We start from the raw sequence: 18,195 nt of genomic DNA on the forward strand, positions 1-18,195 counted from the left end.
TTTTTTCTTTTGATGGAGATCTGTTGTTGTCTAAACGCTTGTGGGAATTTTCCTTTAGTCTTGTATTTCAAAATATTGCCAGTATGTGCTTAAGTTTGAGTCTCATCATTGATTTTGCCTGGAACCCACTGTGCTCTTCATACTCTGCAAACTCAGACCTTCATTTATTTCAAATAAATTTTCTTTAGCTCTGACTTTGATTATTGTTCTGTTCCAGTGGTTTGATGTCTTATCCCCAAACACCTCTAATTTTTAGCTTGAATGTCCATTCACTGTTTTCTATAACATTTACCTTCTTGCTCTTTTTCATCTCTTTATTGCTGCCCCTCTTATTTTGGGAAGAACTTATCAAATATTTTCTCTACCCATTTAAATAAGACATCACATATTTATTGAATATTGACCATGTGTTAGTCACAAAGACTAATTCTAGGAGGTACCTACCAGTAGATTGGACGCCATATCTACTTATATCTTCTGCTCAGGGACCTCGTGGGCCCATGCCAGGGAAGAATGAGAAGGTGGGGCTTACTGCTGACAACTCACAGTCAGGGTGGAGTCGGTGAACACATGCACATAGAATCCCAACAGGGATTAGTAAGCCCCACCAGAGGATGTGGAGAGAAGGGAACTCTCATACACTGCTAGTGGGAGTGCAAACTGGTGCAGCCACTATGGAAAACAGTATGGAGATTCCTCAAAAAAGCAAGGATAGAACTACCATATGATCCAGCTATTCCACTGTTGGGTATTTATCCAAAGAACTTGAAAACACCAATTTGCAAGGGTACATGCACCCCTGTGTTCATTGCAGCGTTATTCACAATAGCCAAGACTTGGAAGCAACCTAAGTGCCCATCAAGGGATGAATGGGTAAAGAAGAAGTGGTATATATACACAATGGAATACTACTCAGCCATAAGAAACGATGAAATCCAGCCATTTGTGACAACGTGGATGGACATTGAGGGTATAATGCAAAGTGAAATAAGTCAGAGGGAGAAGGTCAAATACCGTATGATTTCCTTCATTAAGTAGTAGAAAATAACAACAATAAACAAACACATAGGGACAGAGATTGGATTGGTGGTTACCAGAGGGGAAGGGGGGAGGGAGGAGGGTGAAAGGGATAATTCGGTACATATGTGTGGTGATGGGTTGTAATTAGTGTTTTGGTGGTGAACATAATGTAATCTATGCACAAATAGAAGTACAATGATGTACACCTGAAATTTTTACAATGTTATAAACCAATGTTACTGCAATAAACAAAAAATTAAAAAAAAAAAAAAAAAAAAAAGAATCCCTGTGGTCCTTGGTAAAAAGTTTAGATACTTTTATCGTTTGAATTGTAAAATAATCCTTCATTCTAAAGATGAAAAAATTGAGAGCATGAAGATTGAGTGGTCTGTCCGGGGTCACACAGCTGACTAGTTATGAAGCAGGGCAAAGAAAGACTCAGCCTCTGGCCCTAAGCTAGATTCCCTCTCCTTTTTTATCCCCAGTCCATTATTTTATGAAACAGTGTTGTGTGCCAATCAGTGGGATATCTAATCAGCATGAAGATTTTGAACATCTACTCTGCGCCTAGCCCTGTGGTCCGTGCAACTGAGGAGTCATGAAGCAGAATTGAAAAGAAAGATGGGCCTGGTTTAGTTATAAGTAAAAGAAAGACATTCCATGTGGCAGAAATGGCATGTGCAAAAGTGTGGAAGTGGGAATAACAAAATAGTGTGTGGATATGTGTGTATGGTGGCGGGTGGGGTGGGGTGGGGCGTTCCCACAGACCCTCAGGAGTCAGTAAATAGTAATGCAATTAGAAAGGTGAATTAGGTGGGGGGAGGGTGGTGGACGGTGTTGGAGGCCAGGTTATATTCACCTTAAACATGCCAAGGCTCACTTGATGTCTTAGTTGCATTCAGTTTTTCTCAAACGTTTGATTTCTGTCTGGAGCAGACAATATGTACGCGCAGAGCTTGCTCTCCAGCTATTTGAAGCACTTTTGCTCTCTGTGGGGATTTCGGGGGAGCCAAACTGTTACAAGTGCTCACAGCAGGGAAAAGAAAGACAGAATTGGTCTGGACATTGCTGCCTGAGGACGAGGTGGAATTACGTTAAGGGGTCACCTTACCACCTACATGTTGGTGGGTTAGGGGCGGTTGCTGCCCAGGCCTTATGGGTAGGTCACAGGGTCCTTGTCCTCAAGGTGCTTTGATGCCATGCTGGAGAGGGCCAATGCCATCTCCCAGCTCAGCTCTCAGCTCCCTGAAGGGCAGACTTCCTCCCTCTTGATTTGGTTCCAAACTTTGTGAGCTGAGAATGCCACTGAATGTCAAACATTTACTCCTGGCTTTGCACAGTTGGTGGTGTGGGGTCAGGTAAAGAAAGGGGATGAGTTGTTTCATATGTGAAAAGGCTTATGAATGAGAACTGGTGTGTGCCTGAGCAACCTCTTGTTAGGAAAAATAGTAGGAATTGAAACATCTGATGACACTGGTAGAATTGTTTGGAGAGAAATGATACAGGATTAAAGGCTCATTCCCTCCAAATATTCTGGAGTTCAGCTCCAAGCAAGATTTAGTGGCATTCTTCCCACCTGCTGGGACACGACAAGCCATATTTTTGTTTTCCTTAAACTTTGTTTTTACATATCATTTACATATAGCAAAATATACTCAAGTGTTGCTTAACAACAGGGATACATTCTGAGAAATGCCTCATTAGGTGATTTCGTCATTGTACGAACATCATAGAGTATACTTCCACAAACCTATATGGTATAGCCTACTATATACCTAGGCTGTATGGTACTAATCTTATGAGACCACCGTCATATATGTGGTCCGTCGTTGACTGAAACATTATTTGGCCCACGACTGTACCTATATTTTAAGTGTACAGTTTGATGAATCTGACGCAACCATAGTCAAGATACAGAAATTTTTATCACCCCAGAAAGTCTTCTCATGTCCCCTTCCAGGCAATCACCCCACCAGAGGCAAGAATATTCTGGTTTTTATTATTTAATCACCCAAATCAATATGTAGTGCATTCTGACACTCCAGAAAGCTCTCTCATGCCTTATCCCAGTCAGTAGCTGCTCCCATAAGTGACTGTAATTCTGACTTTTATCACCATAAATCAATTTTGCCTGTTATTGAGCTTTGCATATAAATTGAATCATCATGCATTCTTTTTTTCTTCTTTTGCAGAACACAGTTTTCTTTTGAGATTCATCCATGTTGTGTGTATCAGTAGTTTGTTCTTTTTTACTTGCTGTATACTATTCCCTTGAATGGATATGCATCAGTTGGTTGATCCATAAGCACCCACCTAGGCCTGGCTTGTCCTCCAATTTCCTCCTCTTCATTAGCTTCTGCATCAGCTTCTTTCTCTCCTTCCTCCGCTTTCTCTCAGTCCTTGAGTGAAAGCTAGAACGTGAGCATCTAGCAGCCAGGATTGTGTCTGTTTTATTCATTACTGCATCCTCGGTGCCTAGGGCAGTGTGTAACACAGCAGGTATTCGTTGTCTGTAGAATGAGTGAATGAATGAGTGTTCAGAGCACACAGATTTAATTGTTTACCAGTCTGGCTTGTGTGGTACCTTCCTAAGCAACTCAGAACTACAGGACCCCCAGAACATTCTCTCTTTGCTCACAGACTTAGCATGAATTTCTGGCCCACAGATCACTGTCAAGCTCTCTCTGAAAGAGCTTCCCTAACCTCTAAACCAGATGAGGTCCCTTCATAGGCTCTGCCTCTGTCACCCCCATCATGACCCTCATTCTACTTTATTGTCATCGCTGCTTTAATTGGCTGCCTTACCTCTGATTCCTTGGGTCCAGAGAGCCTGCATTTCTCTTAACCACTAAATTCCGCACACTCAGCACTCTGTTTGGCACACGAGAAGTGCAGAGTACATATTAGTCGGGGTTTCTTTCACAGGGAGTTTCTTTTCTGCTAGATTGTTCATCTTAAGACCCTGGCAGTTAGACAAAGCCCTTCATGAAGAGACATGGATTTGAAAACATGGCCTCTGCTATGGACTAAATGTTTGTGTCCTCCCCAAATTCATATGTTGAAGCCCTAACTCCCAATGTGATGGAATTAGGAGGTGTGGCCTTTGGGGAGTGATTAGGTTTAGATGAGGTGATATGGCTGGAGCCACTATTGAGGGATTAATGCCCTTATAAGAAGAGGAAGAGATCAGATCTCTCTCTCTCTCTCTCTCTCTACCAAGTGAAGACACAGCAAGAAGGGAACAGTCCACAAACCAAGATGACGGTTCTCACCAGGAACTTAATTGGCTGGAACCTTGATCTTGGGCTTTTCAGCCTCCAGAACTGTGAGAAATAAATGTCTGTTGTTTAAGCCACCCAGTCTATGGTCTTCTGTTATAGCAATCCAAGCCACTAAGACAGCTTCTGCGGAAGATTTCTACTTAGGATATAACATTTCGTGGTCAGGGTCATGTCTTTACCCTTTAAATATTTTAGCCCAAATGTTAAATCTATGAGTGTGTTGGGTGGGTCATGGTCATGGGAACCTAGACATTTACTTGTCATTGTCCTATGGGAATCTTAACATGTTTATTTTCACCCAAAGGTTTGGGAACCTGGGAGCCTGGAAGTCCTAGATCTGTGACCCTTATGTTACTGCACAAAAGGCATGATCTGCTTGCTGTGAGACAAAAGCCAATCATCAAGAGGCAAGATAGTGGAAAAGAAAGGGCAGTTTATTACAGCTTGCTAGCAAGGGGGAAGATGGCTGACTAATGTCTCAAAGAACCATCTTACAGAACCAAGACTACAGGCCAGTTATATAGAGGGCTGGTCTCCAAGTGAGGGAGGCATCTGGTCCCAGGGTGGGGGCATCCATCTGATTACTTGGTGGAGGCATCTGATCTCAGGGTGGAGGCAACCATCTGGTCTTAGTTCCTGGCAGTCTTTTGTTTTACTTGATATGCATCAGAGACTGGAGCAATGCCCTCTACCCTGATCTTTCAGTTGTCATTGAAGATGGCCATCAGCATAGACTCTCTGCCCAGGGGTCATCACATTCCTAAGGAACTCAAAAGAACAAAGTTATCAACTTATAGCAGCTGGGAGGGGCCATAAAGTCTGGAGTTCGTCAGAAGTCATTCTAAGTTACAATATGGTTTCTTTTCTACAATATGGCTTCCCTCATGCCAACCTTGTATTGAGCCGGTATCACCTACATCAAGTTCCATTCCCTTACGTGATTGTACTCCCAACCACTAGCCCCTGAAACAGAGGGTGGCTTCAGGGTCCCAAAGAAGTGTAAGCTTTTATGAGCATGTGGTCTATCAGCAGCATCTCTGTGTATTTCCTTTATTCTCAAGATAATCTCTTCAGGGGTTCATGCATGGGCTTCAGAAGGGTTCATGGATTCCTGAAATGGTGCGTAGAACTCCACATAATATGCTTATGTGCATTTTCCTGGGAAGAGAGTCTGGAATTTCTCACCAGATTTTCATAAGGGCTATGCATCCTCAAAAGTTAAAGACTACTGATATAGATTTCCTTTAATGATCCTTCTGGTTAATTACTGAAACATCTCAAGTACAAGAGGAGAAATGGAGGAACAGGAATGCTACCTGGGCTGGAGTTCTCTGCCCACATCTCCTTCTAGCTGAACAGGTTTTGTAAGCCCTTCCTGGGCCTCAGTTTCCTTCTTCTGGTGTTTGGATTAGATGGCTTCAAAGATTTCTTGTGCTGTCTGGTTAAATGGTTCATCTCAGATAGAGAGGAAACTGATACAAATAAATAGGGTCTTTTTGTGCACTTTTAAAAAAGGTGGTGCCTAGCAAAAAAATATTATTCTATGTCTCATCCCTGATTCTCTCTTTTTGATCCACTAGTACATGTGCCTTCTAAACAATGGCAGTTATAAATCAGTTTAATTACTAAAACTAGAGAAAGCAAAACAGTAATCTGATGGCTTCTTTGTGCCAGGTACAGGAAACACTATGATGCACTTCATGATATATTCTTGAAGGGACAGAGGGAGAAATCACTGCCTTGGCTAGTCTGCACATGGACATGTATGTGAACTAGTGAGTTGTTTGAGATGGAGACATTCATATACTCGAGGGAATGTTTGTTATTATACTTGCACCTACCATCAGAAGTATATGAGAAGAGACTAAACAGTTGGAAAGATTAATATTTTATTTTCTTTCTGGTGGGTCAGCAATTTACTGCTAATGCCTGAAATAGGAGAGCAAAAACCATGGTGGAAAGTCGATGGAAGAGAGCTTAATGTGGCCACTTGCTCAAGCCCCAAAGTATTGAAGTCTGCTGCTCTTAATTCTGTCCAGGGCCAGTCTGTGAATAATTATATTAAGGAATTGGGCAAAGTCATCACAGAGCTACAAAATATCACCCATGGGGCCTCATTGGAGACTGATGGGAACTCTGGAGAGTTGATAATGGTGATCAAAGGGTCTATATATTTAAAATGCACAACGGATGAGCCCAGAAATTATCTGCCTGCCAACTTAACTTCTCTACCTGGAACAAATTATCCAAAAATCAATTTGCAAACACCTTTGAGATAACAAGGCCTTGAATAATAACCTCCATGGCTTTATAAAGAAAAGCATCTAGCTTGACTAATCTGCTTAATTTCCTTCTTCGACCAAATGGCAGGCTCTAATAGAGGCGATCTGAAGTTGTCCCTTAAGATTTGCTTCGAATCACACTGAGAAAATATTGTCCACCTCAGTTTCGTAGCAATTATTCTGTTTCTGGAGAATTTTTGTTGCTAGGTAATTAATTAGAAAGAAAACACTGAATGAGCCTTATCTATCCCGAAGCTCTCACCTGAGTTCCAAACTGAAACTCATACCTGCCTTATCCACCTGAATAGCCCAGAGGCCCTCCAAAGGTTCTTGAACACATCTACATTGTACGCCACCCCCAAATATGTCTCCCACTCTCTACTCCCTAGTTCTCCTCCAAGAATCATTAACTTGTTCATATCCCTTGACAAATAATCCCATTCCTGGCAGTTGGTCCTAAGAAAATATGAGACAAGAGCGACTAGAGTCATTTGCACAAAGATGTTCATTGCAACATATCTACCATAGCAAACTTGGAACAACTCAGGTGCCCTGCAGTTGAAGAATAGTTAGTGTGTTATCTGGTGGATTGTTCTCTAGCTATTAAAGACAGCGATGGTAAAATCCACATAGTATATAAGCAAAGTCCTTAGGATGTAATAAGTGAGAGAAGAAAAACAAATTTACACCGGGTCTATGTGTTACTTTAACTACATGAAAAAGGTTTAAGTATACAAACTGAAATTGGAGTGGAACGTGGAGAAATAACAATGGCTGTTGTATCAGGTGGTAGGGAAAGGGACATATTTTCTCTTTCTTCTCATTTTCTTTACGGTTGTTCCACTGCTAGTTTTTGCTACAAATAAAAACAACAAATATATCCACTTTGATTTTTAGAAAATGAGTATTGAGGCAATCAGTTTTCCAAAGGCAGACCTGGTCTGGGAAGGCGTGCAGATGTGGGTTCCCTCCTGCCTTACCTGCTCTGTGACCTTGGTTAGGTGACCTGATCACTTGGGTTCTAAGGTTTTTTAATCTATTAAAATGGAGGTGATATCGTCCTAAGAATTATACAAAGTAATGCATGTGAGACTTCTTGGCTAATAAGAAGTACAAAATAAACGTTGATTTCTGCAACTTTGCCAATAGACTAAAGATTGGTGGAGAGAGGCCACTATAAATGCTTGTTGAAATTCTAGTGTATTTAGCTGAACATATGGAACTTAAGGAAGAGGGGTGGCAACACAGAGCGGATGCAGGATAACTCGGCATGACTTTTCTATTGACTCTTGGTCCCCACTGGGGACACTGTGGCCAATGACACTGCCTGCTGGGAGGAACCTGCAGGACTTGAGGATGAAGCAGAATTCTTACTGTACTATCATCCTTTGACTGCCTAGGCTCATGTCACTGTTTGGGAGCACTTCCAATAACACTCTGTGTATTCCTGTAAAAGAAATGTTTTTAAACCTCAGACTCCGCCAGGTTTTGAACCAAACTCCACTTCAGTAAAGGCAGGTTCTCATGTGAGGATGGAAAGCAGAATATTCACCCCGGCAGCTTTGCTGTGTTCTGGAAAAACCATCTCCTCACCATTGCCTTCTTTCTTTCCTTTCTTTAAATGAAGGAGATATGGTAGGTTTGAATATAGTTACTAAAGAAGTACTGATTCAGGTATTTACATACAAAAACATGAAAATTAAAGTAGGACGTGAATGGGGTTAAGAAAAGGATTTGGGCTATTTTGTATGGCTCTATCTGGAATTCTGCCCCTTGTCCTCACATGCTTGAATTCTGCTCTGTAAACCACTTGGGTCTGACATCCTTTCTCATTGCTTATCTTTCAGAGCCTCCCACGCCCATCGCCCCCCCAGAGCTGCTGGCTGTGGGGGCCACATACTTGTGGATCAAGCCAAATGCCAACTCCATCATTGGGGACGGCCCCATCATCCTGAAGGAGGTGGAATATCGCACCACGACAGGCACCTGGGCCGAGACCCACATAGTCGACTCTCCCAACTATAAGCTGTGGCATCTGGACCCTGATGTGGAGTATGAGATCCGGGTGCTACTCACACGACCAGGGGAGGGGGGCACAGGACCGCCAGGGCCTCCGCTCACCACCAGGACCAAGTGTGCAGGTAGGAGCCTTCTTCCTGACTCCATTTTAAGAGGCTGGGCAGTTGCTCTGGGTGATCCTTCTCTTGGCTTTCTGTGACAGTCATTCCTAAACTTCTTTGATGTGAGCGTGCTTCCCATTGTGGAGAAAAACAGTCAATGTTTTGGTCTTTCCTTAGAGGACCTCCTGGCTCTGGTGCATCTCTGGGGACCTCCTGGCTCTGACTGTGATTATAAGATCCACCTGACTCTAGCTGTGTCATGGAGAGGTTTCTGGTTCTGACAGTGTTTCCCATGGGACACTGGTTCTCTCTCTCCAAGGACTTCTGGTGCCATTTGTATGTCTGAGGCTTCCTAGTGCTAATTGTGTCTCTGAGGGCCCTTGGTTCTGTGTCTCTGAGGGCTCTAAGCTCTGGTTTTATCTCTGAGGGCTCCTGGCTCTGCCTGTGTTCCCTGAAGGCCTCATTTAGACTGTCCCTGAGTGCTTCTGGTTCCTGTTGTATACCTAAGGTGTTTCTGATTTTAACTTTGTCTCTGAGGATCCCTGGTTTGGGCCTGTGAGCCTAATGAGATCTTAGTTTTGACAATTTCCTTGAGGGTTCCTGGTTCTAGTTCTGTCTCTGAGGGGCTTCTGATGCCACCTACATCTTGAGTGTCTCCTGGCTCTGAAAGTGTCTCTCAGTGGATTCTGGAACTGCCTTAGTACCTAAGAGTCTCCTGGCTCTGTATCCCTTGGGGACTCCTGGCTCCTACCTAAGGGTGTGGGTTAGGACTGTCCCTCCAGGGGACCTCTGGATTTTATATTCCCTGGAGGCTCCGGGCTCCAACTCTTTCTCTGAGGTTCCTGGATGCTGCTTAAGAGTTTGCTGGCTAGGGCTATGTCTGGAGAGTTCTTTGCATTCAACTATATCCCTGAGGGCTCTGGGCTTCTATGGTGTTTCTAATAAGGGATTGTATCTCTGACTGTATTTCTGAGATGTTCCAGCTCTGAATACAACTCAAGAAATTAAAAGAACTCAGTGTTTATTTTTTTGCAAATCACATTATTTATATTATCTCTTTTTTCCTCTTTAAGTAACCATTCGATATAAGTACTTATCTCATATATATGAAGGAATAGAGACTCAATATTTTAAAAGTTTTTATCCAAAGTCATAAAATTGGCCAGTGGCACAGTTGGATTTGCGCTCTGGATTTTCTGACTCTGATGCCATTGATCGTTGGTCACACTATGATGAATAAATAAAGAGAGAGGTATGCGCCATCAGCATGGTCAACAGAGCTGGAGGTGTTCCACTGGAGGTCCAGGGAAGTGGCAGCATGAGCCATTGGCTTCCAAGGGCAGAGGAGTCACTGATGGCTTATGGGTAGGGAGAGAAGGACCCATCAGCACAGTGACCCCCATGGATCAAAAAGCAAAGTAGAATATAGTCAGTTCTTCTGTAATGAGACGTGTGTCCCTAAAAGCACTATAGTATGCAGTTATGCAGTAAAAACCCTTGCAGTATGGGGAAAAATGGAGTTGGGGCCCAACACTTATACTTCATCAGTGACACATGAAAAAAGGCCGAGACAGTGGTAAAAATGGTGCCACCATTTTACAAATGTTAATGCCTAAGATATGTATAAACATTGCAATACATATGGTGTGTTACTTTGAAAAGACCTGAATTGTGCTCGTGGAAGTAGGTATGAGAAAGGTGGCAGCCTGTGAGCCACTGTGAAATGCTGAAGGAGGGCTTTCTGAAAGTGTTGGGAAGTTGTGACACCAGGTGTGGACGGCTGTGGCTCATAACACACGGTGAACTGAGGGAGCAGGTAGATGTTTGAGGTGGGTGCCTTTTGTGTGTTCCTACGTGGCTCAGTTCAGCTGGGTGCACTTTTCTGCTTCAATAGTGTTTCTATGTCAAAGTCACACATAGCAAATGTGAAGTTCCTGTTATGCTCAGATTATTCCCTAATACATCAATCATGTTGGAACACATTCATGTTGTCAAAACAAGCGTTATAGCAGAATTGACTGTAACCATTTTTAAGTCTCTCAGTAGTGCATCTCGGTCATATGTGACCCAAGGTTACTGAGTATTTCCGTTGCTTGGGAATATTCCTTTGAATGTTATTGAACCACTATGATGAATAGAGATGCCATTTTCTAGATTATTTTCAAAAACGGGCCTTAGGTAAAATTCCTCATTGAAACCTGATTATGAAACTTACTGCTTTAAAGGGGCATAAGAATATGTTATTAAACCAGGTAATACCTTATCACAGCTTTGCAATTCAATATTCATCCATAAAAATAATTGATTTGATCCTGCTGATGAGACTTTTCTCTTTCCACAGGGGAAATCTGAGGGTTTCCAGGGTTTTTGATCTTTATAAATGATATTCAAAGTACTTTAGCAGCCCCCGTGGACTTATTTGCTGATGATCATATAATACATTTTGAAATTCAATCGCAAGATGATCATCTCAATAAAAATTTACAATCTATTGCAAACTGTTGCCACGACTGTGTAATGGATTTTACATGTTGAAAACACAATTGTCTGACTATCACTATAAAAATTATGAGTTGAAATGCTGTTTGTGGTTTTATATTTCAAAAAATGTTGGTGTTTAACTAAGTTACAGCTAAAATCTTGAATAACCCACATTTTACAAAATGTGTCATCAAGAAGATAATCTTCTTTCCCACATTGCCACTGATGGTAGAATGTTCTTTGCCTCATAATTAATTTTAAAGAGGATTCCGGAGCTGAAATCCATTTGTGGATGCTGTTTATCGGGGTTGGTGGTCTGAGTTCCCCCCCCCTTTCCTTATTCTATTATTAATCACACTGGAAATGTACTCATTATTTTATAAAACAGAAAATGAGAGAGTGTGGAGTGTGGAAGGTATAATTTCTGCCCAGAGGAATTTACAGGCTGGGTTAAGACTCCAACAAAACAGCAAAAAAGAGTAAAATGTAAAGTTGAGGATTGAAACAGCATACTTCATGGAGAAAAACAGGGCTGGTATGGAAAGAACAATGCTCTTAGAATGATCTAGAGCAGTGGTTCTCACAGTGTGGTCCCTGGACCAGCAGCATCAGCATCCCCTGGGAACTTGTTAGAGATGCACATTCTCAGGCCCTCATCCCCTGACCTAGTGATCCAGAAATTCTGGGAGTGGAGCCCAGAAATCTCTGCTTTAAGCAGCTCTCTGAGTGATGCTGATGCACACCAACATTGAAGAACCACTGAGGTACTGTGCCATACCAACATGCTTTGGTAGTATGCCCATTATATTGCTTAATCCTTGAGGCAGCTCTGAGAGGTAGACGGGAAGAAAATAAGGCTCAGGATCATCAGACCAATATCACAAATCAATTAATTGCTTAGAGCTAAGTCTCGTGGCCTAAGGAAGCCCACAACACATGGTTTGATGGAGTTTCCTCTGCAGGTGTCCTCCTGAGGGTGGGATTGGGTTATAGGGAGATGGGTAACTATGGAGATCAGCCGAGAATGAATGGCTGCTGCACACTGCAGCTATAGTCCCTTTCAGCAAACATCTGCTGAGTCCCTTCCATGTGCCAAACTCTATGCTGGGCATGGTGGTAGAGGCTGGCCTAGTAAGGACATGGTAGAAGTAGACAGAGGCTCGGAACAGGAAGCTACAAGCTCAGATGTAGCTCAGGAAAATACCAGGGCGCCAATTCAGCAAGGGCAGGTGGGGGTGTATTCTGGTTCTGCCAGGTCTGATGGGTCACTGACCAGGTAGATCCCTGGGGCATTGGGAGCAGGGTCCAACCCTTAACGGTGGAGATTGTCAAGAGTTTGGCTACAGAGCAGCATCCCAGCCCAACAGTCTGGAGTTTAGAGCAAGACTCTTAGCCAGTTAAGCTGGAACCTGGACAGACTATCAGATAGGAATCTGGGATTGTGGGGTTAAGGTTAGGTTCTGGATAACTGGGAGACAAGTTGTGGAACTGTCTACTGAGATGGAAACACAAAAGATGGTTTAGGGGCAAGGGAGCCGGTACAGGTTGAATGTGTTGTGTTTGACGTGAGGATGCGCAGCAAATGTTGACATATGTAGATCTGGAGTTCAGGAGAGGCCAGCAGATCACCTCTTTCTCTTCCCTGAGAACTGCCTGATTGCACCTGGATTTTAGAATCAAAGGACTTAGTACCGATGAAAACAATTTAATTCTTTCTTCATGCTGTTCTCTTGAGATGCCCCTTTCATTTATTTTTTTCATTCATCATTTTGTTCCTTTTTCTCAGTTTAATCATTCCCCATCCTTCCTGAGATACAGGCCTGGGGAACAAATGCGATAACGTCCACCAACGTGCTTTGAAAAGCTCAAAATACTCTTTAGATGCCTATAATGAAACACATCATCATTTGTTGCTGCTATTGTTATGGATGCTGTGATTATAAATTGTTAGATCAAAAGAGGAAGGCTTACTTGTCTGTTTCTCCGGACTGACTGGCATCTGGAAGAGTGGGCTATATTCTTTCGTTGTTTTTCATTGTCCCATAAGAAATCCCATTTCAGAACGTGATGATCATATTCTAGTCTGGACTCTCAAAGGTTTTCTTGTCTAGAACAGTTGGTGGTTTCCTCTGGCACATCTCCAACCGCAGACATCCAGTGATAGGAGTTGGGTCTTAGTAGGGCTGTCTGGTGCCCACCCAGCCTCACCTTGAATGCTGCCTCTGATGGGAAACTCATGCTCTCCCTTGGCAGACCACTTCACTGCTGGGGATCCTGAGTGGTTACTATTATTCTCTCCCCAGTGTTAGCCTGGCTGTCATAAAACTCTGGATGGGGTCTTATGTAGGAGCAGAGAACATCCTTTAGGCTCAAAAGAGTAGAGACAGCAGGCAAGCTGCTAGCATCAACTATTTGGAGTCCAGAAGGACAATCAAAGGCAATGGCGTTGAGAATGAGAGCCAAGGTCAGTAACCGGGGGAGGCTAGGGAGATGATGAGAGGTGTGGACACCACGCTGGTCCAGTTCAGTCCTGCATCTTTTCTGCACTGTTAATGGCCTGAACACCTGCTTGTTAGTGTCTTAAAACTATCACCCAGCATCAAACAGAAGAAACTCTCCCTTGTTGTCACTCAGATCCGCCTCCATGCAACACCCATTTATGGATTCTGGTTTTACTCTCAGGAGACATATTCCTTTTTATCTCAAAAACAGGTCTTCAGCACCCTGATGTTATCTCTCTTATGCTCCAGAAATGTCTTCCCTTCCTCCCTGAAAGCCCTGCTTGAGCCAGACTCAGGGCCGCAACCTTCGCATCATAGTTATGGAATCACAAATCGACACTCCAGCAAGCCAAGCGATCAGGCATCCCCCGTGATTGCGTACTCTTGCAAATCAAAGGCCTCTTGCCTGGGAATGCACTTCCTCTTGGTCTCGCAGAGTTCAGGCTCTCCAAGTGAAAAGTGACTTTGTACAGCCAGAAATGCGACACGTACTGCTGATTTGGAGGGCTCTCTTCCCATTCTCTCCACCTGAGGGTTGATTGCACATTATACTTTATTTTCATGTTTATGGATTTCTACTTGAAGTGATATGTGTCTACCTCTCTCTTTTCTCCAAAGGGATAAAAAAGAGAAATTCAAATTTGCTGGGCTCAATGAAGTGAGAGTCGTCATTAGAATTTTGTGAAAAGAATAGGGGCTTTAGAGCCAAAAAGAATCTGGTTTTTATTTCAAGCTGGCACTTGCTAGCTGGATGATAGTATATCTGTCTGTGTCTCGGTTTCTTTTCTTCCATTTATGGGAGATTACAATACACCATTTTGTTGTGAATCTTCAGAGATAAGTTATATGCCTGGCAGAGAACCCGGAACATAGAAGCCCCCTAATGAACATTATTTAGAAATAAATCTCAGGCCTGGGAAGAGGATGTCAGAACCTAAACTGATTTTCCTCACTGTGGCATGATGGACCCTGTTGTAAAGTATTTTTCTGGTTGCTACTGTCTACTTTCTCGGACAGTGGTGGATTAGTGCAGAAGCTCTGATCGCTGCAGGGAAGATGGGAGACGAGCGGCCATGCACATGTTCTGGAGCCCTTCATGTGTGGCTGCAATGGTACCTGATAGAGGGGGTGGGAGGAGGATGAGGATTGTCCTTTTTCTGATTCTGTCTGTAGTCCAAAGTATGTGAGAGAAACATGTTATCTAGACCCTTCTCTCTTCTGGGAGGCCAAGGCTAGTGAGAACGAGACCGTGCAAACAGGGAGTGGAGATGCGTGCTTACCCCCAGCGATGAGGATCCTCAGGCCGGCTCTGTGTTTTCAGCCTAGCTTGCAGTTCTGGGGCAGAGTGGAGGGATAGAAAGAGGGAAAGACGAATTGAGGGTCTAGAAAGTAGAACAAAGCCACATAAGTGGCCTTGTGAGGCTATTTTTTTTTTCATTTCTAGAAGATTCAGCTTCACTATCTGTAAAATGAGGGGAGCACAACCTGGCCTAGCTCTTAAGGCTCTGAATTAGAAGTAAATGGAACTTCCTTCTGGGCAGGATGGTGGTAGGAGTACAGACATCTAACTCCCATCTCTGCCCTGTCATAATCCTGTTGAGATGATCCATAAGACTTAGGGAAGCACAGCAAGATTAACCAATAGGAGTCAAATCACCATCCCCCCCAGAATCAAAGCAAGATCTAAAGACCAATGGAGAAATCTTCAACACTGTGAGAAACTAGAAAAGGAGGGGGCTTCCATGCATGCCATGCTATGCTCAAAGGGACATTGTTGCCGGAGCAGTGCGGGGGACCCCAGACTGAAGGCAGCCACAGAAGACGGCCTATGACTACCACTTCCTCCAAATGATTTGGAGAAGGGGTACTGGCTGTGCTTTCACTTCCCTTCCCGCCCCTTTTCTGCTGCTTCTGTGCTTCCTTCCCTGGGGTGTAGGACCATGGAGGAGAGACGAGAGGATGAAGGGGACAAGCCTGCTCTCACCACACTCAGTTCGGGAGCTGCTGCAGGAGCAGCAGGTGCCTGCAGATGAGCAAGCATCTGCTAGAGATGAGAGGTCCATCTCCTCTTCTTGCAGACCCTCTCCCCTCCCTCCCACCACACACACAATATCTACAAGAGGTTACCTTGGTGTCCCCCCTGCCCCAACTTGGCTTAGAGAAGAGGAGGAGAAAAGATAAAGCCTTCTCTCCTTACACCTACAATTCACAACCTCAGAGACTCTCTCCTCCCAACCCAGGCAGTCTCCTTATTGTATGGGCCGAGTGCGGTGTTGGAGTGAAGAGGGTCCAGTTGGGCACCTCTTAGCAATCTCTGGAAGGACGTCTGGAAGTGCCTTAGCTGTTCTCTGTGGGATGTGCCAGTACTTACTGCTTACCCTTCTTGGTTTTGTAGCCTTAGGTTAAATTCCAAAGTAACAAGAAAAGATCTATTAAACATCTTGTTACGTTTAGATTTTTCTGCCATCCCATGCTCTCTAGAGAACTAGGGCTGCCTGGAAGGTGAAGTACAGTAAGTCAACAAACACACCCTGGTAAATACTCCCCTGATCGCATCTAACCTTGAAGGGTGCGATTTGAAGAAAAATGAGCCACAAAGAGGTATTAATGATAATAAAAGCTAACAGTGTTTGTCTGTTTGTTTATCGAGCTAGCTGGATTGAAAAAAAAAATATTAACGTTAGAGGTCAGTCTTTCCTACACCTATGAAAATCTTGAGATAACAACACAAAGAAAATGTATGATTATAGTAATGAGAACAGTGGCTTCCCAGTTTGAGTGTCTATGATATGGAAGGCCTGTAGTGTTGAGCTTGTTTTGAGTATTTTACTTGAATTCTTGCAGCAACCTAGTGGAGTGGGTATAATTTCCTCCACTGACCATCTGGAAGGTAAGTGACTTACCCAAGGCCACATACCTGCCCAAGTGGCCCAGCTAGGAATTGAACCTTTAACAGCATTGCTACAAAGCTCAATCTCATTCTAATATGACCCCCAGAGTCCAACATCATTATGAAAGCATAAGGCACCTGACCAAGTTGGGTTTATTCCAGAAATGCACTGATGAAAAATGTTGAATAATAGAAAAACTATTGGTGTAATGCCTCATATCAGTAGGTCAAAGGATAAAAGCCATCTGATCTTCCCCAGAGAGCCTGAAAAGTAATTTGAAAAATTTCAGCCTTCATTACTGATCAGAATTCTTAGTAAGCCAGGAATGGAAAGGCAATTTCTTAATTTCTTATTTCTAGCAGAAAATGTTCTTATAGCCTCGAAGCCTAAGAGAATAAACTAAACCAAAAAAAAGCTATTAGAACTACTAAGAAATTTCAGTATTATGGTCAGACACAAAGCAAATAACAAAAATCAATAGCCATATGCCAGTAATAACCATTATAAAAAATATAGTAAAATGTGTCCTATTCTCAAATGCAATTAAAATATAAATACTTAGGAGTAATGCAAGAAATGTGCAGAAACTATATGAAAACACAAAGACCTTCAAAACTGTATTGAAGACGATAAAACAAGACCTGAATAAATGGACAGATATATCATGTTGTTGGATTAGCAAATTTAATATTGCGAAGATATCAATTCTCCCCAAATTAATTTATGGGTTTAATACAATTGCAATCAAAACTCTAATGGAATTTTTTTTTGGAACTTGACAAAGTGATTTCAAAATTGATCTGAAAGAACATACAGGAGAAAGTAATGAAGAATACTTTGAAAAAGTGGTGGTGGGGGCCGATCTCACTGTGAAATATCATTTATTATAGCTATAATAAGTAAAGCTCAGATAATAATCTAGCATATAGTGAAACTGGCTGTTAAAAGTTTATATGAATGGAGAATTGCTTAACAAATAGTATATTTGTAATTGGTTAATAATTTGGAAAAATAGAATGCATTACATGTATATCATGCTATGCTAAATAAATTCTGGATCAATTAAGAACTTAAAAGCAGAAAAAAGCAACAAGCAGAAGAAAATAAACAAAATATTGTTCTTGTATTAGGAGGGACTTTCAGTTCATTTAATGAGCGAGCAAATATACCATTGAGTCACAATTTACAAATTTTACTACGTCAAAAGGGAAGAAGAAAGAGAAGAAAAGTCTTCTATACGTAGTAACAGAATTCAAAAGCAAATAGATAAACTGAGTGTGGGAAAATATATGACAAAACTGATAAAAAGGGGATACTATTCTTACATATAATGAGCTCCAGCAAGTCAATAAAAATATCATCACGCTGATAGAAAAGAAAAAGCTAAAAGGTATAAAGAGGTAATTTCCAAACAAAATATGAATGGTGAAAAACAAATTTAAAATGTCCAATGTCTCAGATAATCAAATTTAACCTGTAAGATGACCAAAATGTATCTATTTTTAATAGATGATAAGCAGCATTGGCAAGCAGCAATGAAGCAGGTTCTTACAGGCATTTTTGCAGGTGGGTTAACTGGCACAGCCTATTTAGAAGACGATTTGCTAATTTTTTTTCTA

At 42.4% G+C, this 18,195-nt stretch overlaps 1 protein-coding gene across 1 annotated transcript in view; it reads left to right on the top strand.

Annotated features, from left to right (window-relative positions):
* Nucleotides 1–18,195, top strand: part of PTPRT (protein tyrosine phosphatase receptor type T) — a 1,015,836-nt gene that overhangs the window by 454,282 nt on the left and 543,359 nt on the right. Inside the window, exon 7 of the mRNA XM_087445249.1 lies at nucleotides 8,431–8,724. Coding sequence (XP_087301375.1) covers nucleotides 8,431–8,724 — 294 coding nt within the window. The remainder of the gene's footprint in view (nucleotides 1–8,430; nucleotides 8,725–18,195) is intronic.

This window comes from Ceratotherium simum, chromosome 21 (genome assembly GCF_057802395.1).
Source record: "Ceratotherium simum simum isolate JZ-2026a chromosome 21, ASM5780239v1, whole genome shotgun sequence".
Taxonomy (NCBI): domain Eukaryota; kingdom Metazoa; phylum Chordata; class Mammalia; order Perissodactyla; family Rhinocerotidae; genus Ceratotherium; species Ceratotherium simum.